At 36.6% G+C, this 23531-nt stretch overlaps 1 protein-coding gene across 2 annotated transcripts in view; it reads right to left on the bottom strand.

Moving 5' to 3' along the window:
• Window positions 1–516: 516 nt before the first annotated feature.
• The window catches only part of NUP205 (nucleoporin 205), a 54655-nt gene continuing 31640 nt past the window's right edge, over window positions 517–23531 (bottom strand). For both annotated transcript variants that reach the window (XM_075749704.1, XM_075749696.1), the window contains exons 22-43: window positions 22579–22703; window positions 21513–21627; window positions 20344–20493; window positions 19212–19286; window positions 18334–18491; window positions 16511–16591; window positions 15467–15658; window positions 13550–13820; window positions 13016–13114; window positions 11633–11781; window positions 10697–10888; window positions 10363–10484; window positions 9092–9230; window positions 8795–8921; window positions 7723–7799; window positions 6016–6144; window positions 5335–5461; window positions 4413–4579; window positions 3883–4006; window positions 2865–2993; window positions 2086–2159; window positions 517–880 (exon numbers count right to left, since the gene is read on the bottom strand). In XM_075749704.1, the coding sequence (XP_075605819.1) occupies window positions 728–880; window positions 2086–2159; window positions 2865–2993; window positions 3883–4006; window positions 4413–4579; window positions 5335–5461; window positions 6016–6144; window positions 7723–7799; window positions 8795–8921; window positions 9092–9230; window positions 10363–10484; window positions 10697–10888; window positions 11633–11781; window positions 13016–13114; window positions 13550–13820; window positions 15467–15658; window positions 16511–16591; window positions 18334–18491; window positions 19212–19286; window positions 20344–20493; window positions 21513–21627; window positions 22579–22703 (2975 nt within the window). In that variant the 3' untranslated portion in view covers window positions 517–727. The remainder of the gene's footprint in view (window positions 881–2085; window positions 2160–2864; window positions 2994–3882; window positions 4007–4412; window positions 4580–5334; window positions 5462–6015; window positions 6145–7722; window positions 7800–8794; window positions 8922–9091; window positions 9231–10362; window positions 10485–10696; window positions 10889–11632; window positions 11782–13015; window positions 13115–13549; window positions 13821–15466; window positions 15659–16510; window positions 16592–18333; window positions 18492–19211; window positions 19287–20343; window positions 20494–21512; window positions 21628–22578; window positions 22704–23531) is intronic.

Consider the following 23531-nt stretch of genomic DNA (forward strand, 5'->3'; position numbering starts at 1 on the left):
CGAGTCTCTCACAAGAACAATGGGTAGCTACAGAACCAATCTACCACTCAAGCATGTTGGCTTCCTCCTCGTGGATTTTATTCTGTCTTTATACTCCTGGTCCAGCACGGACAGCACAGATGACTACACCCCCAAGCCCGAAGAACCAAACCTAAGGCAGTCACCTTCCATGGCTCTCCTATTCCCCCCCTCCCCCCCCCTTATCTAGACATGTCCAAAGAGAAGCAGCCTGTACTTCTGTCAGCTGAAAAGAGTCGGACCAAGGGGGAGCAGAAACAAGCAGTTCACGGTGCAAAATGATCACCTTTTGTATAGAATCCACACCAGAGTGATCACAGTCTGCAAGTGCTGACTCGAACCCCAGGTTTTCATTAAACCCACGTGTGAAGCGAGAACAGCAGATTTCTCTGAAAGCATCCGTAAGTGTGATATCATCACAGTTGCAGAACTTCTTTTGTTTCCTTTATGTCCTCCATTAGCATTCTTTCTTGCTTGAAATTTTACATTAATTATAACTCAGTTAAAAACAATCCTTTATTTTTCTTGTCAAGTTGAGAGCAGTAGGAAAGAATACACAAAACTGATCCATAGGGATAAGAAAAAAAAAAGTAACAAAATATTTTTGACATTATTTAGAAAATGTATGATCTATAAAATCTGATGATCCAGAAGGCCTGCCCTAGCACACTGCTTCAAGGGGCAAGCAACACGTATGTATCAGAGTCTTTTAGGTCCTGGATATCCTTAGGAGTCCACGGATGCGTCTAACAAGAGCTTGAATAAAGGTGTACCTTGACCGAACCTTAGAATATAACCCTTCGATGTCCAGAAGCTTCTTCTGCAGAGATTCACCAAAGCTGTTTGTGGCTTCAATCTGAAGCTGAGAAACAGAGATTTGTTCCAGTCAACAACAGATAATCTTCTCTTTCTGGAATGTCTGCTAATCCATCATCAACGACCTGTCAACCCTTTTACCATGATTTATTCTCTAAACCACTTTTAAAAGTATGTTTTTTCGGATTCCCCTAATAAGTACTACTTGCATTCTGCCCTCATGTTTCTCTCTCTAAATTACACAATGGATAGCCTTTCTACAGAGGTTTTTGGGTTAGATTATCCAAGTATTACCACCTTAAAACCTCTCCAAGTTTTAGGAATGAAACAGTCTTATATAATTCAGCTTCTTCAGTTATAGTCACACAAACACTTCTTCCAATTAAAGTTTTCCTAGTCCTTTTAAGTACTGTTTAGGAATTAAGAGTCCATGTGCATAGACATTTTTTCATTAATGCATATGTAATCAGTCACCAAAAAAATTAATTTCATTCTAAGTATTTTAGCAAGACGTTACTGTATATTTTACTTTCGAACAAATGAAATAAAAGATGTCTCATCACAAAACACACATACAACTGTTCTTACAATTCTAGATCTTATAAAGGTACTTGAGACTGCATAGTTTTTTTGAGAACAGGGGTTTTTTTTCCTGCACAAACAATAGTAGAAATGTCAGTGGGATTTATTAATAAAAATGACCTGTTTTTTCTGCCACCTCCGCATCAAATTTACACAAACTATTAAATCACTGTGTAAGCGGAAATCACTTCTTTGCTAGCATTCACATCTTATAGTCTCCTCAGTTTCTATTACCCTTTTTGATCTCATTTCTCTACAGCCTAGCTACAGCTGACCTGTAGTAAACAGCTATAGGATCCCAGAAAATTGGGAATCCTGCCCCCATATTGCAAGTTTTTCAAGAATAACTGATGTTTTCAGAAAACTATTCTTAAAAAATACATATTGTTTGACTGAGAAACAGAATTATTAATTATATTTGTAAGTCTAGCTCATTTTTCATTTAACTTTTTATATTAAAACTTGAAAATGTGTGTGCAGCAGCACATCTGCTACCTGCTTCATAATACTTCACAAAAACATTTTGCAACATTTCATTAATCCTAAGTTATATCCTGTTCGTGTTACCACAGGTTGTTCAGAGGTGGGAAAACTACAGTCAGACTGCTCTTAATAGCTGTGTGGTAATCAGGTGTGTTCTATACTTTTCAGCATGCTGTCACATCTCACCTGTTCTATATCGTGCTGGCTCACTCGATTCAGTCCGCTACTGAAATCCAAGTTTGGCTCTGAACCAAAGGAATCTAGCAACAGAAAATGAGACATTAAAATTATGTTGGCTGCTCCACACTACCTTCTCTACATCAAGTTACAAAATGAGTTTAAAAGGCAGTGCTCCATATTGGTCAGTAAACTTGTGCATAGAAATCACACTTTTTTTTAATTAAATGATATAGAGAATAAATGTTAAGAGCCATAAATATTTTGATCACACAACACGGCACTTCAAGCAAAACGCTTCTCCCAAGATCACTTCTCCCTTTCTGACTTCCTTCCATTCCTAATTTTTTTTTTTAAACAAAATTCAACAAACTTAAAATCTGCTGGTGAATCAATGCTGCCTACAATTCTAAAAATGCTTTTTAAACCACCAATATTAACTTTAGTTCTTCATTTCATTTTATTGTATTGAAATATTTTCCTATAAACTGTTTTCAATCACTGATCTGATTGCATTACTTGAACTTCACTTGGTTTGAACAACAGAAATAAAAAAAGGTTAATTTTACTTTCCTTTGGAGGTTATGTGTAATAGACAAAACCCAAAAGTCTACGACAACAATATTTGTATTGCCAATTCTCCAGCAGAAAATCCAAAGGTATGCCAAATCCAAACAAAATCTCTTTTATTAAATATAAATGGCAAAATTATTAATAGTAGCACATCAGTTTTAAAGTTAAACCATCAGAAGTTATTCAAAGGCACTGTGACGTTTGAGAAATTTTACCTTGCAGCCTTCCTTTCTTAAATGACATCCTGGAGGACAGCAGGGGGTCTTGGGAGTCAGTGGGTGTGCAATGCAGTAGATAGTGTTCCAGATGACGCCAGAGAATGAAGAGACACGTTTCTATAATATCTGTAGACACATCTAAGTGAAGGAGTCTAATTTTGTTGTCTTTAGATTGGACATTTACTATATGAGCATATTTACACGCTTTGAAGCAGCTCAACACCTGTCACCTCCTCCAGAAGAAGCTTCTGAGCCCCACTGCTGCAGCCTGGTAACAGATCGCCTGCACCCTCCTTACCTGCTTCAGGGCAGTGCTGGCTTGGTTACTTCAGTGACGGCTGCTCACCCTGAAGAGGTTTTAAACCAAAGTTCTGGACCAGAGTGGAGTATGAGTGCTCATGTGGTTTATAATGAGAGCTCAGTTGCAGGGACAGTGAATTAAAGGTGAGGTTGTAAAGCTGGGGGTGGCAGCAACACCTTAAATTACAACAGGTAAGTCTACAAGAGCACATCTTTCCCAAAGTAGGTTTCAGAGGAAAATTCTGATCCTCCGAAGACAATTATTTTGTGCATGACTAGTTATTTCCATAGGATTACTGGTGTTTCTGAGATGAGGTTTATGCAGGTTGACTGTAAGAATGGAAACTCCAGTTGCTCTGATAAGCACCTCAAAATTATTTTTCAAAATATTTCTTCCGCTGCACTTACATATGTGAATGTTTAGTGGATCTGGATACTGAATTGCAGAGCTAGGCTGCAGTAACTCCTCCATTATAATGTTACACAAAGTCTTAGTAGGGTCTCCATGATGGGAATTACTAACTTGAAAATACTTATATTTTGACAATGGCAGAACAATACCCTCTTACTAAATTAATTTTCAGTATTTCAAATTTCCTTTTTGAAAAGACCATTGTTCAATGTGGTCAGAAATCTAGGTAAAAAAGAATCTGTTCCTATTTCTCTGCTTTTCTGGAGCATCACCGTGAGGGTCATTTCAATTTTAGAAGGATACAAGAACAGAGGGAAAGGAGCTTGGCTCGGTTGTTTATTAGCTTCACCAGGCGTCGCCTTGCCAAAACGTATTTTTGGGAAGTGGAGATTTTGTCAACCCCAGCTGGCATAACTGACTGACACAGCTGTGATAAGAAGAGGAAAAACAAGAAGATTGTAGGAAATCACAGAGCATCAAAAGAAATAAGCAAATAAAATAACTTATCAATATCTAGAGCTTCCTTATCAGCTACTATTTCTTCAAAACTGTGCTCTCTATTTTGAATTTGCATAACCTTGCTGACCAAAACATGGAGAAGTTAAACGTATCCCCAAGCAACTCTAATGAAAATCACAACTTTTACAGAGTTAAGCCAAATATTTTCCCCAAAGTTTTAGGTCACTCATTCTATGGACACCTTCATCAACAGCAGAAGGGAATATGCACAAAAACTGGAAGTATTTACTTAGATAAGATGCTTTGGAGTCTCTGTTACAGCTATGTCTAAGTTACAAACAATACAGAAACTACAGAGTCAGAAGACCTATTACCTCTTTTATTTCATCTGGTGGCAGTTGCTCCACGTTTTGCAGTTTGTTAACACTCTGACGATGGCTATCATAGTAACTGAAGAAATCACTCGTGCTCTGTTTCAGCAGGTAGACGATAATGCCCAAGCCAGGCAAGTGCCAGTATGGGACCACCGGTGCTTGTGTATCTAGAAAAGATGATGAACAAGTTATAATACATTAAAAAAAAAAAAAAAAAGAAGAAAAAAAGAACAAGAAATCAATAAGGTATGGTCTCTGTCAATAAAGTAGTGAGAGATGTGAAAGCACTGGCAAGTTTATGTTTTATACTTCTGCGTCAGAAGTAATACAAATGAAAGACTAGGCAAAAAGTTCTGTGGCTGCAGTACTAGAAGGCAGTCACCATAGTACGGTACTGAGTGTAACACATGAAATGTAACTAGACCAGAAGACCTACTATTTAAATATTTTAACCACTCAGCTGCATAGTGGCAGACTGTAAACTCTTGCCATGTGGCATAATGAAGAGTTTCAGGCAGCATCAAAACACATCTTACATGTCACAAATTAGGACCTTGTTTCACACACTGTAATCCAGCACAGACACTGAAAAAAAGAAATCCTCCTCTTCCCCTGTCTTGTGCTACTTATTGACATACACTTTTTATTTTTTTAACAGATACATGTGTTTCTGAGGCTGCCATGGAAAGTAAATTAAAAAAGGATTTTTTGGTCACATTTGTTTTAACTTGTATTAGTTTCCTGATTTGGCTTAGTGCAAGGCTGCGCAAACATGTGTTCCAGAATTAGAAAATGGGCAGCTACAGTATTGGCATAAAGTGACTTAAAGTTCATGTGAAACTACAGCCTCTGGTTCATTATCTTCTACTCGCCCAAACGTCACACCATTCAGCCTCATAAAATAGCAAGCCAAAAATCTCACCCTGACGAGGCCCATCTCGGTTGGTTGATTCTGACAAGCTTGGAGTAAACAGACAAACAGCGTGCTGAAAACTGGGGGCGCTTTGCAGCATAAGTGACTCACAGTATTCCATCACATTTGCACAGATCTGCCGAAAAAATAAAAAAAAAATTACAGCATGTCAGTTACAATACCTACAGGCTTTAGAGCATTAAATTTAAAATGGATAAATGTCAGTAAACCACATGTTTTGCTCCCTCTCTTCTCACCAGAATGTGATGATTCTCTTTTCTGATCAGTAACAGCCTCTCTTCTATTTCAAGTCTAGGACTTGCAACCTTGCCTCTTTTCCAAACCCGTTAGCTAAAAATTCTGGTCAATTCTAAGTCCCCTTTGGTTCTAACTTAATGTTAGCCATTGCCCTCTATACCTAGCCTTCACTTTGAAAATTTCTCATCAATTTAAGGCTTTGAAGTTCAGAGTTTGTACCCAAAACAATAATGGCTGCTAAAGGAAATTTAAATAACCAAATTTTCAAGGTTTACTTTAACTAGAAATAAAATGTGGGATCCTATACCAAACTAAAAATAGTGTAGAGCATTACCACTATCATATGAAAGTATGACAACTAAACAAGTCTGCACAGCAGGTAAAATGTCACAATTTGAGACTGAAGGTTCTAGCAGCTTCTCCCGTCCTTACCTGTTGCATGGCCAACTCAGTTTCATCCCTCTTGTTCACTCTGTCTCCCTCTGCATTATCATCTTGCAATTTAAACTGACGTAGTCTGTCTGAACCACCAAACCGACTTAGAAGTCCTAAGCACTGGCGCTGCCATAAGAAATGAGCATTTTCATTAGTATCTCAACAAATGAAGTGCATGATTCTTTTCACTTAAGTGATGAAAATCCCTTAAAACACAATAGCAAGTACTTTTAGCACTTTGTAAACAAAATTTAAATTTTTAAAACACGATGTTTTAACTCACCTTTAATTAATTTAAAAACTAATGGCACCCTAAAGCAGTACCTTGAGAAATAAATGCAATTCAAAAGTGCACAACTGTGATGCTAGTCAGTATAAGAGTTTGGAAGAGACGTAAGACAGTGACAGTTTAGGTTTACCCATTCCCGCTTAAAACACTTTTACCTATATAGGCAAACTAACAAAATCTGGATATGAAGATAATAAGCTCCATAAAAGTAGAGTGCAAAAACCAATTCAATAGCTTCCTAAAAAGAAGTAACAATAAATTTGTTTTTAGTTTGCCTGGGGCTATTAATGTCAAAGTGCCTCAGACTGTAAGTCAGTTTTGCGTGAAACAACAAAAAAACCCGTTCTCAACGATAAAACATTTTTTGGTAATTACTTCTGGGGAAGAGTAAAACACTTAAATCCTTTTAGTACTTGATGAAAATAACAGGACAAACTAGAGAGAAAAGTTAAAATAACAGATGACTGATTTGCACAGTTTTGCTCAGAACAGCTCAGTTTTCAAATTAACTAATTAAAACTCCTTATAATAATAAAAAAAAAAAAAACCAAACACAACAAACTTTCTGCTTTCCCATGGAAATTTCTTGCTGACATAATGCAGCAGAATTCTGAGAACCCAGCGTTACAGCAATCATTTACAGCTTGCTACTTTGCTTCAGGCTTGTCAGCCTAATAGTTACTATCAAAGTGTCCAGAGAACACATCCTTCTCTTGCAACCAGAAGCATTTGATAGGACAGCCCTATCTACAGATAGTTTTCAATGAAATATTTCTTTATGAAAGTCTTTGCTCACAGGAACCACAAAGCTTCAAAAACACTGCAGGATGCTGAATGCTGAGCTGTAAAGAGGTCTGCAATAATAGCTTTTGAGCAAGATTTACTCTGTCTTGGCTTTCATTCTGGTTTCTAAGTCAGAATTATTTTTAAAAGGGGAGGAAAGTCACAAAACACTAGCATGTTTGATACTCCAAATTGTTGAGGTGAAGACGTGCTTGTAGCAAAAGTAGCAACAGAGTATTTCTGCATTACTTCACATGCTCAAATTCTTCTCCATAGAAGGTGAATCCTAAGCCAGGTAGGGAAACAAAGTCCCTGATGCAACCCTGATGTTGCCAAATGTTATCTTTTCTACTTGGTTGAGAAAAAAAAACAAAAAACCAAACCACAACAAAACAACCAACAAACCAAACCAACCCAGAAAAACAAAACACCAAAACCACATGTACCAAAAAAAAAAAAAAAAAAACCAAACCCAAAAACAACACAAAACCAAAACACACCACGCATTCTTCTTAATGATGGAAAACATCCCTTTCATAACTGCTACTAGTCAAGAGAAAAAAAACAAGAAAAAAACCTCATCTACATACACAATTCTAAAAGGAGGAGTGTTATATATATAACTTTATTACCTGAAATCGGCCTATATGTCCTTGTAGCTCCATCTGCGTTCCTTCATTAACATCAACATCCAGCTCATTTAGCACTCCTGATAAAAGATACAGCCATTGAATTAACTGTTTTGAGTTTTTTTTGTGGAGGGTTGTTGTTTGTTTGTTGTTTTTTTTTCAAAAGAAAACAGATGTATGCAGTATATACATTTAAATATAAGCACTGATCAGATATTTCAGCCAAACATACATATTTTGCACATTGATTGAGGAAAACATTCAGATATGAATGCAGCTACTAGGAGATGCATGAGAGCCTGTAGCTTACTGTTCTACTAAGTAATGAAAAAGTGGGGGGGGGGGGGGGGCAGGAAGAGAGGTTAGCATGAAAATTGCAGCTGTTGTGCAAAGCTCAGTACACTGTAAGCAAAGAAACATTTGGGCTAAACCTACAGCTCTGCACTCTTTTCTATTGTAGTCAGACAGCTCTCCTGAACAAAAGAAAGCCACTAAATCAAAATGGAGAAGTTATTTTGAAATGGTTAGCAAGTCTTCTAGCACGCAGAAAAAATCACTATATTCATCACAATATTTATTAGTCCTCTGTGAAGATAAGTCACCCAAGAAAAATGTCAGTATGCTAATCCACAGTTGTTCTCCCCGGAAGCTTTCTTTTTTAAGTAAATAAAAATGGAGAAGACATTAACAGAGATATAGGTATGCAATTTTCTGTCTTCTTCAGTCACAGAATTTGCTAAATGGAAATTATTTTTGAAGATACCACATGCACTTTGAACACTACTATTTGCAAGTCAACTCAAAGAAAAAAAACTACTTACTGTCAGGTAGCATAATGAAAAGAAAATGGGAAGTCAAACGCATATTGGTAAGGGCACTATGTCCACTGCAAATCCACCATACTTATTTCAAAAACAATTATTTAACATTTCTTTATTTTTCCCAGAGCTCTACATGTCAAGAAAATTCTGTATTGTAGTAGATACTTCCTTATATGTCTTACTATTTCTTTAAAGAAAACAAGATCTGAGATTCGTGCAGATGGGGTAAGAGATTTCAGAACTGCAGTTCCTACCAGGCAAAGCTGCCTTGCTGATTATTCCTGTCAGGGAGGCCAGCTCCTGGAGAGATCCAACACTAACATCTTGACACCTCAGGATTGCCTGGATAGTATCTGAATGTGAAATTAGAAACTGCAGAACCTGTACCACAAGAAGAAAAGGGAAAATACGAATGACTCAATTTAGCAGCGAGCAGAGAGGAAGCAATGCTTTTACTTTTTTGAAAAAAGGTTACTTTCAGAGCAAAAGGAAACAGAATTTCTTTGAATGAGCAGTAGCAGTGATACTTTGGAACTCCTTTGGGAACTTACCTGTCCTGCTGCTTGCAGGTGTTGTGCCATGCTGGATGTGAGGATCACTTGGCACAGCTGAAGAGCTGGAAGAAGAATCTGGCGATAACGTTCCACTGGAGCAGGAATGAAGACTGGGGGATCTCTCATTCCATACATTCTTAAGAGGTTTAAAAAGAAGAAAGAAAAAATATAAACAGTGCAAGAAAAGTGAAGAGTACTATCAAAGCAGAGCCTCAGCCTACAATCACCCTCAAGAATCTTCAAACATTCATATTCCAATAATAGGTCTGTACTTGAACTGAGTTTATATTGGAAAAGCAAAACATTTATAATACACAGCTGCTGCAATTTACCTAGAAAGCTGCTGCCAGACATTTTTTCTAAGCAGAGAAAATTACTTCTTTGTACTATACTGCATTAAATCAGATTATTTTGTCATAGAAATATGACATCTGTTTTCTTTACTTATATATAAAACTAAATATTCTCAAATATTGTGGGAAGAGGTGTGCTTAATTCTAAAGTAACTGATAAATACTGTCCTGTACAAATGCCCTGTAGATTTCATACAATCTTAAACCTCACTGGAAAAAATCAAGACTTAGACAAATACTCTGTTTAAAAGTGTCAAAGTGTTTGAACCTCCAGTATGACACTAAGAACCACAAACTTAAAGCAAGGACCGAGGTTTGAAATCAACCAGGGTGATTTCCTTTATGCAATTTCCTTCGCTGAGATCTTCTCTCAGTCATCTCACAATGACTAACAACACAGCAAGACATCAAGAAACTTGTCAAGCAATATATAACTGTGAAATTTAATTATTGTTTTTAAACACATCATAAAATATTTCTGAAATAACATTTACTTCACTGCTCTCTCATTAGTGCTTTATAGGGGAGGACGAACTCTGCACTTTTTGTTCACCAACTGCAAAGCCCCCAAAATAAGTTTACAGTGTAGGTTGTTTTTCAAACATTACAGTCTAAACTATTTAATAATAATAGTAATACATAGACCATTCCTATCTAAGGTATCAAACAAATATGTTTTTACATAGTCTAAGTAACTGAGCATTCAAGTACAACTTCAGACCCACTTATTTGGAATTTTTCTCTCAGTAAAGAGGTACTTTTAAACTGAACTGATAAGCTAAAGAAATGCACACACACACACAAAACGAATAAATGCACAAATCATTACTTAAAAGTCTTGTGGCTATAAAAAGACATCATATGCTTCCAAGACTATATTACAGTTTCAAAATCAGCTGGGGAACCAACACTTACCCCTGATGGTCTGTTTCGGGTCGCATGTCATACACTTGACACTGTGCCAGCCTCACAATCACTCCAGACCGCAACAGCTCTAGCGACCCTTGCTGACTTTTAGCTACTCTAGTGAGGAATGCCTAGGGAAGAGTAAAGAAGGAGAAGTATTGGAGATGCACAATGAGACTTATGACAACTACTTTCTCTCTTGATTTTAGCATCATTTCAAATACTATTATTTTGGTAAAATATCTCTGAGTACAATTAATGTGAAGTATAGACAAACACCTCTTTTTTTTTAAAAGGAAAAAACCCACACCATACCACAAAATTGTTTCTGAAGTACTGTTACCATTTTGGACTCATAGGTGTACAGCGCTTTAAGTAAAGGAGGCTGAGGTGTGAGCAAGCTCTGAAGAGTCAGATCATCATCTGCTAGGCTATCCACAAGCACCTTCAGGTAGCCACTATTGGAGAGATACAACAGCCACTGCTGCTGCTTGTCTACCGAAACAATACGATCGAGCAAAGCCAATGCCAGCATCTGGGATGAGGGGAAGAAAAAAAACAAGCAAACAAACAAACAAAAAGAAACATCAAAACAGAATTAAATGTGTGAGACCAATGAGATTTTTAACAAATACATAGAAATATGAAATGCTAAGCAGTTGCTTCTAACAGCTTCTTAAAAGCAGAATGCGTTTCTGCACTACAATTGCAATCCTTAATGTGAAAAATATTTTAAGATTTCTTGATGTTTTAGTATAGTATGGGCCAATTACCTTTTCTTCTATTATTCTTTAACAAAATATTACAGATATTGTTGACCAGTAACTATGTCAAAATATGCTCATGAAGTATTGTTACAAGCACTATTACAATTTAAAACTAGTTTGCATTCTGACTATATTCCTGTCTACTGAAGTTATTATCAGAAATTATTTCTTCCTGAAATCACCAAATCTTCTCAAAGTGAGAAAATAAACCAGTAAGTCCATGATTTTAAATCTAACAAATACTAACAAATAAATGCCACAGCAGTTCGTACCTACGATCTTTTGCAGTGCTTGCTACCCTTGTTTTTAAAACAAGACACATAGCTTTTTTGAGACAAAAATTAATATGCATGTATGCCCCTACTTTCAACAGCTTGAAGGATGAGTGGGAGGACAGAAACGTGGAAGAGATTAAGTATCCACAAAAAATGTTCCAGTTCTACCTTGCTGCACAGTAGTAAAACGTTCTTTAAAACATACAGAACAGTGATTGCAAAGGAGTATTTATTTACCCGGCCTATCTCATGACCATCACAAGCATCCCGACAGACAACCTCCATGAGAGCTGCCCCGTAACTCTCAATGATTGCCATGTTTTCTCGTTGCAATTTACTAAACACATCTTCAGGAGCTGTCAGACGTTCCCACATCGTTTTTTTAGCTGCAAAAAAGCAAATAAAACAAAAAATGAAAAATGCGAAGATGGGCAGCTTAGCATTAGCTTAGCTACAGTACAGCTGAGGCTGCATCCTTCGAGGCATTCTCTCTACCTTGCAACAGAAATGCCCCAAACAGTGGATAGGGTGGAGTTCTTTTTAATGAAGCGCAAATGTTTTCCTACAAATCCATTCTTTCCTGAATATCTCACACAGGTCAGTCAGGACAAAAAAAATGGTGTGTGCCTGTATACGTACACCACCCTTGTAAACAGTATGCTTAAAATAATTCTAAGATTCAGTACATGTAACAATATCTATTAGGCCTAAGAACTTTCACTGGGACCAAGACACTCAGTTTGAGGGAAGTAAACAAGGTGACTTAAGTGGGAAAGGGCTGAATCCAAAGCCAGTAATAAACTACTGTGGGGTCATAACAAATTCATGTGGTTTTGTTTTGGTTTTTACTACTGTACCTCAAAATGCTGAGCAGTAAGAGTCTGCACACACAGGTACTAGCCCCAAGTTTGTTTTTCAGTCCTTGTCCAAGGTCTAAGATGAAATAATGTTTAGAAACATAGAATAATCAAGTTTTTAAGCCATTAACAGAGAGAATGTGATATTTACCATAAGCTCTCTTGTTTAAGCAGCAATTCTGGTTGGCTTATTTTTTGCTTATTTTTTGGGGGGTGGGGGTGATGCTTTTTTGTTTGTTTGTTTTCCCCCAGGAGTCTTCAGCTAAAGGAACAGAAAGAGTATAAAATAATCTTCGGGTTTTGTTTTGGTTTTGTTTTTTTTTTTTTTAAATAGGATCATTGTGGTATGAGTGTACATACAGATGTGGAGGCAATATATTTCTACAGTTGGACCTACTTGAGGACAGGTAGTTACAAGTAATCTCCAGTTCTTTGACAATTTTGTAGCTGTGATACATAGCTTTAAATGAACACAAATTAAATATCTTCTTTAGTGCTGGCGGTCAGAAATTTAATAGCTTCATCCAGAACAATACATTTGAACACATACGGAGCTAGACAGGTCAGAATAGAGGAAGATTTGCATCATTTAGCATAAGCAGCTAATTTCTGAGGCTCTTGGAGTAAGTATTCTATCTACATAATCTATTGTCAGAAGACAACTCAGCATGTAGAAACTGTACCATTCAGGGTTTAATAACAATTTTTTTTTTTTTTTTTTTTTTTTTTTTTTGCTCTTTTCCATAATACAGTTGGACCATACCTGCTTCTAAAGTGTCTGGTTCATCTGGTCTCTGGGCAATCTGCAAATAATAAAGCAGTGATCCATAAAGGTGTGTCCTCACTCTCTGGAAGCCACCACCTGTTAATAAGAAACATTCACAATTAAAAACAAATAGATGTAAATTCCATGACACCAGTTTCCACTGGCACTTAATTCAACTTTCTTATAGTAGTGCTGGCAGAAATAAATAAAACAACTAGATTCAATTCAGAGTTCTACTGTTTGCATAAAAGTGTATTTATGAGTAAATTCAGCAAGTTTATGCTGCTCCAAAAAAGTGGCAATATGAAATTCCCTTTACAGTCATTTACACATCTCTCTTCTACTTGTTCAGATTTAAAAAATAACATGGCTTTATTAATTTTTTTCTTATTAGTAACATCAATTAGATCTATATTAATCATATAATTGATTGTAATAAAAATCTTCACTGCAGTAACAGGAAGCAGCTCAGCCCATCTTTTTACTCTTGGAAGTTGGAATTCCCACACACCACTGCAAAGGTCAACACACCTGTTTTCAAAATGAAATCCAGCAGCTTTTTTAAGATGATATGGAGGGAGGAGTCACCAATGGAAGCAAAACCCATGGATATACTCTCAGAGCCAGGTGATGAGGTAAAAGAACCATCCAGCATCAAGACATATTGGGACTGTCCCGCCACAGGGAGTGCAAGTGGCTGTTTCTGCTCAGTTTTCACAGACTGGCTCAAGTGAGCAGTCAAGGTGAACACAGCCCCTGCCACCACCGGCATCAACTCCTGAGCTGCATCATCATCAAGGATCTTAATACAGAAGGAGGAAGAAAGAAAGAAAAAAAAAGAAAAGTAGACAAGTGTCTGATTTCATGAGCTATTAAATCAATTAAGTTAGCCTCTCAACTATTTCATTTATGTATGCATAAGGATTTCATTAACATGGCACTATTTAAAACAAATCAAAATCAGTAGTGTCACAAACTTGTTCAGAAAGATGAGTTGAACACACTTTAATTGAGAAAACCATTAGCCTTCTGGTTTTTATTCACACGAATCACAGGCAGGACAATAATTAAATCCTGATAGGGAGAAGGGAAGAAATGTGCTGGTATGAGAGTTGCTTTATTAGTAAAATATCTAAATCTAAGTTAGGGAAAGAACAACTGACACCCTCTTGGCTTTACAGCTATTTAAGAAATCTATTCTCATTAAAAATGTGAAGATACAATTTAGAAAACTCAAAGAGGTGAGCATCAATGTGAGCATCAAAGGCGCTCATTAAGACAATGTGGAGAAACACTAATGAGAAGTTAGCATTTACTATTTCAGTTCACTTCATCATTTAAAAGGTAAACCTGGTATCTTTATCACTGACACTCAAGGAGCTTTCCTTTTAAGCAATATAATTGTTTACTACAAGAGATCAATTATTTTCAAAATAAAGTAACAATAATTGTTTTCTCAAATTAACAAAATCTTCACTAAAAATCAAGTATTACAGAAAATTTGGCTCTGAAATTTCTGCTCTGTAAATATTTTAGGAAAGAAAAAAAAAATTCCTTCAACTAGCAAAGGCCTCCCTTCGTTTCCCTTTTTTAAATTTTGTTCACATGAAAACCCCAAAACCAGCACTCCACTAAAAAATAGCTTTTAGGGAACCCTTACAGAAAAAAAAATGGAAATAACAACAACAAAAATCCAAAAAGTTACCTTTTGCTAGAAAAAAAAATACATTTTCATATATATTTCTCAAAACACAACTTGTCTAATCAGGAGAAGTAAAAACAGCATAACTCTCACAATATAGGGGAGAAAAAAAAAAAGCCCCAGCAGTATAAACAATACAAGAACCTTTCATTAAATTGTGTCTTTGAGAATGGCTGAGTCAGCAGTAACTGCCTAGTCTGTCTCAAAAATTACTACTGTAATTCAGCAGTAAGCCATGTAGACTTTAAATACTTTAAGACAAAGCAAACTCACATTTCCAAAAGCCCTTCTAATTGTACAATTTTTACTTTTTCTACTCTGAAGCTTCATTCAACTCTTTCATTTTTCAAAAGAAGCAGCGGTAGGATTTGCAGAGTCGTCTAAACGCAGTAAAGCAGCAACTGCGGTACTGTTTGAATTCATCCCTTCCATGAGTTCTTCTATGTTCCTCATCAAAATGGGCTGTTTCCTTTTCACACACCCTTTCCAGACTACCATCATACCAGATTATGCTGAAATGTCATAGTTCAACAGTAGGTATGCAAGAATACAGAGTATACCCTCTGTTCACAGTGCATTCAACTTCAGCACAGTAGCAATCAGAAAACTTAAAAGAATACTAAAGGCAGACAAATATTTTTTTTTTATTACCATAAAGAATGCTACTTGAAGAGTAGTTTCTCTTTCACATAAAAGCACAGAGCAACAAAGTTCAAGGAGAGGTCTGATTTCCAGTACAGTATTACCTTGTCATGGACATCCTGCAGTAGATCGCGGATAATCAGTTGTCTGTCCTCAGCCTGTATGAGATCCTGGGGGCAGGCAGTGAGTATAATTTCCACCAGTTGTCTCCATGACTCTAAAGCATGCCTCTTAGCGTGGAGGCACTGCAGCAGCTTGTTCCGCTCCACTACGTACTGCAGGATAGTGTTGATCTCCTGAACACCCATGACAAAGAAATTGAGTTATAATATGCTAAAAGACGTTAATGGCAAAGACAGATTTCAAGATGACAATTTTAGCTATTAGTAATAGTCTTTGCAGGGAGGGGAAGAAAGGTAAGTCTTCAGCTTATCAGAGGAAAAGCTACTATTAATCATTTTAACAAGATAGGCCCATCCATTTCTAAGCTGCTTTTCACAAGGCCTTTCCATTATGAATGTCTCAAGCTTGTATTAAAAAAAAAAAAAATTAATCAGGGAAATGCTTTTCTAACATACACTTTAAAATCAAAACAAAAACAACTATGAAAAATTTGTGCATTTTCTTCCCATTTTAGTCTGAGTCATTTCTCCTTCATCCTTCAACTTTCAAATCCATTTAACCAATTTCAACTAAATTTATAAGATGGCAGGAACCTCAGGAAATAGTTAAGTTCCAAGTTCACTGAAACTACAGCTGTGTAGAAGAAAGGAGAAATAAATTGGCATCCCCTGTGACAGAAAGGCAAGATGAACTTGGCTGCTACACACTGTACTTGTCAACAGCCAATCTTGACATCAGTATGTACTGCTTTCTGTACAGTGGGGTGGGACCTGCAATTGATATCACTAATGGGGAGGGAAGAGGTTCAAGGAAAAAGAAAACAGACTCCCAGTCTGTTGTTTAGAGAACAGTACGTTAAGAAGTAGTTTATCTTATCAAAATTTAATGTCTTTTTTTTTTTCCTCCAGGAATTACCAACTCAAAGTTAGGACTCAAATCCACAAGCTTTCAAAGCTTACTGCTTGACTGTATATGAAATCCGTCAAGGGCAATAACACACAGTACTTTACTTTCTCTATACTTACCTCCATAAGTAAAGGTCTCTGGCCTATTGCTGCCATTCCTTGAAGGGCATTGACTTCTGCAACCAGAACCCTGTGAAGGTACTGAAATTAAAAAGTTAAATTAAAAAAAAAAGCTTTAATGACACAGAAGATGTATTTGTCCTTCCTAAAAGTATTTAGGAGATGCCTACGAAATCACAGAATCATAGAATGGTTCGGGTTGAAAGGGACCATAAAGATCAGCTAGTTCCAACCCCCCTGTCACGGGCAGGGACACCCTCCACTAGACCAGGTTGCCCAAAGCCTCATCCAACCTGGCCTTGAACATTTCCAGGGAGGGGGCATCCACAACCTCTCTGGGCAACCTGTTCCAGTGCCTCACCACCCTCACAGTAAAGAGTTTCTCCTAACATCTAATCTAAATCTACTCTCTTCTAGTTTAAACCCATTACCCCTTGTCCTATCACTACACTCCCTGATAAACAGTCCCTCACCATCTTTCCTGTAGGCCCCTACAGGTACTGGAAGGCCACAATTAGGTCTCCCTGGAGCCTTCTCTTCTTCAGGCTGAACAACCCCAACTCTCTCAGCCTGTCCTCACAGGAGAGGTGCTCCAGCCCTCCGATCAGCTTTGTGGCCCTCCTCTGGATTTGCTCCAACAGCTCAATGTCTCTCCTGTACTGGGGCCCCCAGAGCTGGATGCAGTACTCCAGGTGGGGTCTCATGAGAGCGGAGGGGCAAAATCACCTCCCTCGATCTGCTGGTCATGCTTCTTTTGATGCGGCCCAGGATACGGTTGGCTTTCTGGGCTGCAATTGCACATTGCCGGCTCATGTTGAGCTTCTTATCAACCAACACCCCCAAGTCCTTCTGCTCAGGGCTGCTCTCAATTCATTCTCCACTCAGCCTGTAGTTGTGCTTGGGATTGCGCCGACCCACTTGCAGGACCTTGCACTTGGCTTTGGGGACCTTGCAATTAGCCTTCTGACAGATACAACTGAAGGACTGAGATTCAAGTAAGTTTTACTAAATTTTTAGGTTTTTTCCCATACGTTATTCTCTAAGTGCAATACTTTCAGCTGTCTAGTCTCTCTCCTTGCTCACTGCATTTCTCATTTTTGCACTCATTAATTTCCTTCTGGTCCTAAGTTGTTCTGTCCTTTCATGAGCTCTTCTAACACATCACAATCCCTTTCCTCTTCAACCTCCACTATAGCCCTCTTGCACAAAAGGAAGGGTTTGTTTCCTCTCAAGTCTAAAATACATTTTACAACATAGAATAGCTTGTTCCTAATATGGAATAGCTGCATTCCTATCACTTTTACATTACATTCTGCTCCTGCTCTGTCCCTTGCCTCTCAGACCACAAGTTTTTCAGGGCTATTTATCATACACTTATCAAGCACTCATCACAATGTGACACTATCTTAACTAAAGCCTCTAAGATCTACTGCAGCACACAACTATATTGAGTACATAATTACGTACACTTGTGTAGTACTACATAGTTGTGTACTGAAGACCAATGAAATACATAAGGCAGATGTCACATCTGCAATATCACTTGGGTGTTCCAAGATGGGAAAAACATTAAGATAGAAAATATTTCCTGAAAGTGCCTTAAACTGATGCATCTGTCTACTTCAAATGAGAAATAAGCATGTGCAATGCAGAAAAAGAAATAAACTAATCGAAATAGTTTGCATGTTATGCACATGTCTGAAACAGCTATACTTTTTATGTGCAAGCAAGTTTCAAAGTATTATTAATACACTGATAATTTTATTGTTGTTATTAAGATACAAAATAGCACATGCAACTTGAGAACACAGACCACTGCGCACCTTGACATTGCAGACCACTTGTCCACGTGCGTTCTTGTGCTCACAATTAGCAATGACTTGTTCAATCTGAACTCGGTCAAAAAAATCCAGCTGTAAAGGCTCTGGAATGTCCTGACTGAAGTCAATTGAATCCAGGATACTTAAGATCTTCCTGCGTACTGGAAATATACATCAATTCAAACTGTATTCAGAAATATCAAGGGGAAAACGAAAACAATTGACAATGGGAGCCTAACTTACCTTTATAAATCCAAATCTTAATGTGTACAGTTTCAAAAGAAAATATTAAATCTTCAGAAAGTGCCATCAATCTATATAAGGGTCTTAAAAATATTTTTAGAGCCTGAAATCCTTAACTTGTGTTATACTGTATTGTTCTCCTGTTATGTATGCATGTAATCCAATATTTACAAATACAAGATTCTATTTTTTTTCTCCTAAATAAAAGCAGGCTGGTTTTCAATGAGAACCATGCAGTCCTTTGTTGAGACTTAGAAACATGGTAAGGAATCTGAAGTTTTTTACTTGGGGTTTATATTCTTTGCCATGTTCAGCCTTAGCAACAGTCTCCCTGCTTTTACTGTTAGCAGTAAATTTATAGACTGCCACCCTCCCATTCTGCCCTTCCACAGATACTTAAATACAGACTCTTCTAACTTCCTTTCCAGTCCAGTATTTTCCACTCACTCCACCCATCTACGTCAAGGTTCTAAAATTCATTTTTTTCCCCACACTAAATAAAACTGTTCCATGTACTGCTGCTGTTTAGACAGTCTATTATTTTATTTTTCAAAGTGTACTTTCTAGAGGCAGCTCTCTCCCCATTCAGTATCAGAAAAACTTTACTGAGAAATAATCAGCAGGCATAATATGCTTACCTTTGGAAGCAGTGTCGAAGTGGAGAAACCCACTGACTGATCGACTTTCATCTTCCATCCCTCCTTCACCATCAGCTGAAGGTAATGAAACAGAATAAATAAATTATTTTTAAAAAAATTAAGAGAAAAATACCACCTACTGAAAGAGAAAGACAGAGCACACACTGACAAACCTTTCACATGAAAGTCTAATACAAATACAGCTTTGAGTGTTAATAAAATGAAAACAATACTTATCTCACAGAAGTTAGCCAATTATTAAGTACGGATTAGACAGCACTAGAAATGCCTAAAAAGACACCCCGCCCTACAGTATGAATAATGCAGTTGAACTTTGCAGTTGAATAATGAACTTTGTAAAATGAGTAGGGCATCTGGACAGTTTTCCATATTCATATCTCCATAAGGATGGAGAGATAGCATTCAGACCTATAAAAGTGAGTAGGAAACATCATACTGCTGCAGCCCATGATACTCTGATATCTTCCAGTTATTCTCTTTATTTTCTTTACCTAAAGAGATTTATCGTCACCTGTTTCCATTTCTCTTTATTCACTTCTACTCTCTTCTGAAACTTTGAAATCTTGTCTTTTTATTTAACATCACATTTTACATCACATTAGAATGAAATATCATTGTGATGTTATAATGCCAAAAGCCAAGTTGACCTGTAGCTACTATCTTTTGTGAGAGACAGTTGAAAATATGTGACAGACAGAAAGAAGTCAAGACTGAGAAAATTTTGTATAAAATTATTACTAAAGACGACCCTCCACCTCTCTACACATTAACAACTATGGATTACATTCTAAAATAAATTATTTTATAATTTTAATTATATTCCCCTCTCCTACCGCATAAACTATGTTTATTTTTTTCTATCAGTGTATACACTGAGATGTTTCAGAAATGAAACAAAGACAAAACAGCAATGAACAAAAAGATGCCTTGATTGCTTTCATTTTGGAGTCTACAATCACCATCATCTTTCTTCCCATCTCTCCAATGGCAACTGCAGACACAGTATCACAAATGAAGTGTCATGAGCTTATAGAGAAAAGAATTCAAATAAAGCCCCTCATACTCCCATTTATTCAAGCTTATTTGTGTCCTCTCAATAAATCCCTCTTACCCAAGTACGGTTTCACAGGCATGTCATCAAGCAGCAGATGCAGCAGTCTCTGTGTGTGGGAGCGCTGGCGGTTCAGCGATGTCACTCGCATTTCTATAGCCGCGGTCTTCATCAGCCAAGACATTTGGTTCAGTGTTGAAATCTCATGTTCTGGATGAGGATAAGGAAACAATTACAATATTGAACATAAATAATACGACTTAATCCAAGGAAAGCATTTTTCATTGGAGAAAGTTTTTAGAGGATGTCATTACTTATTATCTGCCCATCATTTGTTTACAAAAGAAGGACAGAGATCTGACAAAAGTCATTAAATGAACATATGGTTATTGTGAAAACAAATCATACACATACATACAACTAAGAGTATACACGTACACAAAAAAATCTGGATATAACCCATACTAACAGTCATTGTGGAGAATGCAGTGCTTCATGAACAAATAGGGTCAGTTAAAGTTCCAGTGAAAATAATCAGACATTTACACAAAAACAACTATAATCAAAGTTGATAAGGCTGGAACATGGGTCTCTAAGAACCTTCATATTCTATATTTATCTAATTTAGATTGTTACGTTATATAAGAATCATCTAACATGCTTTACCCATTCTGGATAAATATATTTGAATGCTAAGTTTACTATCACTTAAAGGACTAGTGGTCAAGCATCTGATAAACTCAATAAATGTACTTATTCACTTTAAGACACCTGAGAAATGTTGGTCTGAAACATTAAAAACACATCTGTTAACTTAAAAATTAATGCCATCACCAAATAAAAGTTCTTTATTCAAAGGAAGAGAAGATAGAGGTGGTTACAATCACCAGCCTTCAATTCCCTGAGTTCTTTGTAGCATTCCTACTTTTAAAAATATAATTTTTTTTCTGTAATCTAACAAAACTACAATGATAATTGAAATATTGATTAGGATTTGCTTCTGGAGAATTGATGCATTCCAAAACTAACATTCTTTTACAAGAGTTCAGCGCTGGTAATCTGAACTTCCTAAATAGGCAGGGTTCAATCTTTGCGGAATTAAAAGGTTAGCAAAGCCAGTAACTAATTCAGTTTAATAATGCTACCTACATTTCTCCTGTGATTCCTAGGAAGTCAAAAAATGCATTGAATTTTAAGCATGTGCAATCTTATCTTAGCATAAAAATTACCTTTGATAGAAAATGGCAAATACTGCAGCTGAGTGAATAAGAAATCCTGACTGGTCCTCAGATATCTCATAGTTGGACCTGATGTGTCAGAGCATGCACACAACTGATAGATCACCTGACAATTAAAAACAGTAGATATCCATTTATGGTTAAAACCAAACCATCCACCAAATCAAAAGATGCATAACACTATTTTACAGCTCAAACAATCTTACTATAAATACAGGTAATTTTTCCATCAGCTTACTCCAAAACCGAATATATTATTTATAACAGATGTTGAATTATGACAAGGACTTAAAGGACTACCTACCAGCATGTGGATGATTACAACAGCTATTTGCCCGCAACATGCCACTATATAAGTCTTTTTGTTTGTTCAGCTCACTTAAAAATGAGTGATTTTTTCAGTCTCCAGGTTCACCAATGCAGGAAGCGTAATTTTTTTTTTTTCCCCTCCTTCTACAGTATGGCCACTTTCATTTTTAATAATGTTTGAAATCTTTTCTAGATTCCACAGATTTTCAACAAGATACAGGTATGTAATTATATGATTATATGACTTAAGGCCAAACATCAGCTGCTTTGCACATACATCCAATTCAGCTGTCTTCCCCATCTCACCCCCTCAGACATACATATATACATTATGTCACTGCTACGGAATAAAGAAGAGAATTTTGTTGGTTTCTTTGGGATTATTTGTTATCTTACTTGCTGGTAAACTGCAGTTCCAAAAATAAATTTAAAAAAATGGCACATGGTCACAACAGATTCAAAGGCTCACCAAAAATATTTAGATTATTAGTTTTATAAGTATATCCCAATTCCAAGCTCTGACATGAGTGTAGATTCTTTATTTTCTGTGTTGCTACAAGATAACGCTTTTTCACACAGAAAAAGTTTGAACAGAAAGAGTTCAATGCATATAAAAGAATTGACAGATGCATTTTAAAAATGAAACTATTATCAAAATCATCAATCATCTGTGTTCACCAATGAAGAAGTAGCTAATTTTATTTAGAGCTTACTTTCAGCATATGCAAACAGAAAACATGCTGAATACCTGGTAGCAGAGTTCTGCTAGATGAGGAGACTCCCGAACTGCTGTAGGCCCATTCCTTGTTTCAGTACCCTTCTCCAATATGTTCAAAATAGCATGAAGGCAAGTTCGTGGGCAACCCAAGACACCTTAAAATACCAAAAAAAATCTAAACATTCTTGATTTTACTTGCCTCCATGGAAAATATAGGTTAGTACACAGAATTACAGAAACTAAATTGTTTAGATACCTTGTGCTGCATTATACTGCTCCACAGAGCTACAGCAAAAATATCTGGCAAAGTTTTTTAAAATAAAAGCAGAAACTGTTTTTCAGCAAAAATCTAACTACAAAAGTTTTCATTAGTCTGTAGGATTTTGAGATGCTGGTGAAAGACAATAAATTATGCAATCAAAACTTATTTAAGAACTTTCTCTTCAGTTCTATAAAAAAAAAAAAAAGAGATTCAATTTATTTTTTAATATTCTGCACGAACCGAATGAAAATTTTAATTCTTGCTCTTAAACTTTGAAATTGTCAAATAAGTATCCAGTTAAAAAGCTTTAAATTCCAGTCTTTATTTTACAACTACAGCTACTTTATGACTAATGCTCCTAAAGGCACCTAACACTGCAACCAAGGGGAAGGGGGAGGAGATTTTAATACTGAAATAAAAAATACGTCTTTTTGCATTCTTCCTTTAGCAAATTAATTCTTTAATCAACCCAGAAAGATGTCCTGAAGCAGTAAAGGCATTAATAACCACAGTTCTTACAAGGGAAATCATCTCCTCTGTTGGGACACTAATTTATGCTTTAGTAGGAAACTATTATCTTGAGGCAAATGGCTTATAGTCATTATTTCTTCACATTATTAATGGGATAATTCAAAAGACGTGTTCAAGGCTCTCTCACAGCTTTGAGACAAAGTCCCCTACCACTGACCTAACATATGATACCCTGTAAAACTGGGTGGGT

Source organism: Balearica regulorum, chromosome 1, assembly GCF_011004875.1.
Source record: "Balearica regulorum gibbericeps isolate bBalReg1 chromosome 1, bBalReg1.pri, whole genome shotgun sequence".
Taxonomy (NCBI): domain Eukaryota; kingdom Metazoa; phylum Chordata; class Aves; order Gruiformes; family Gruidae; genus Balearica; species Balearica regulorum.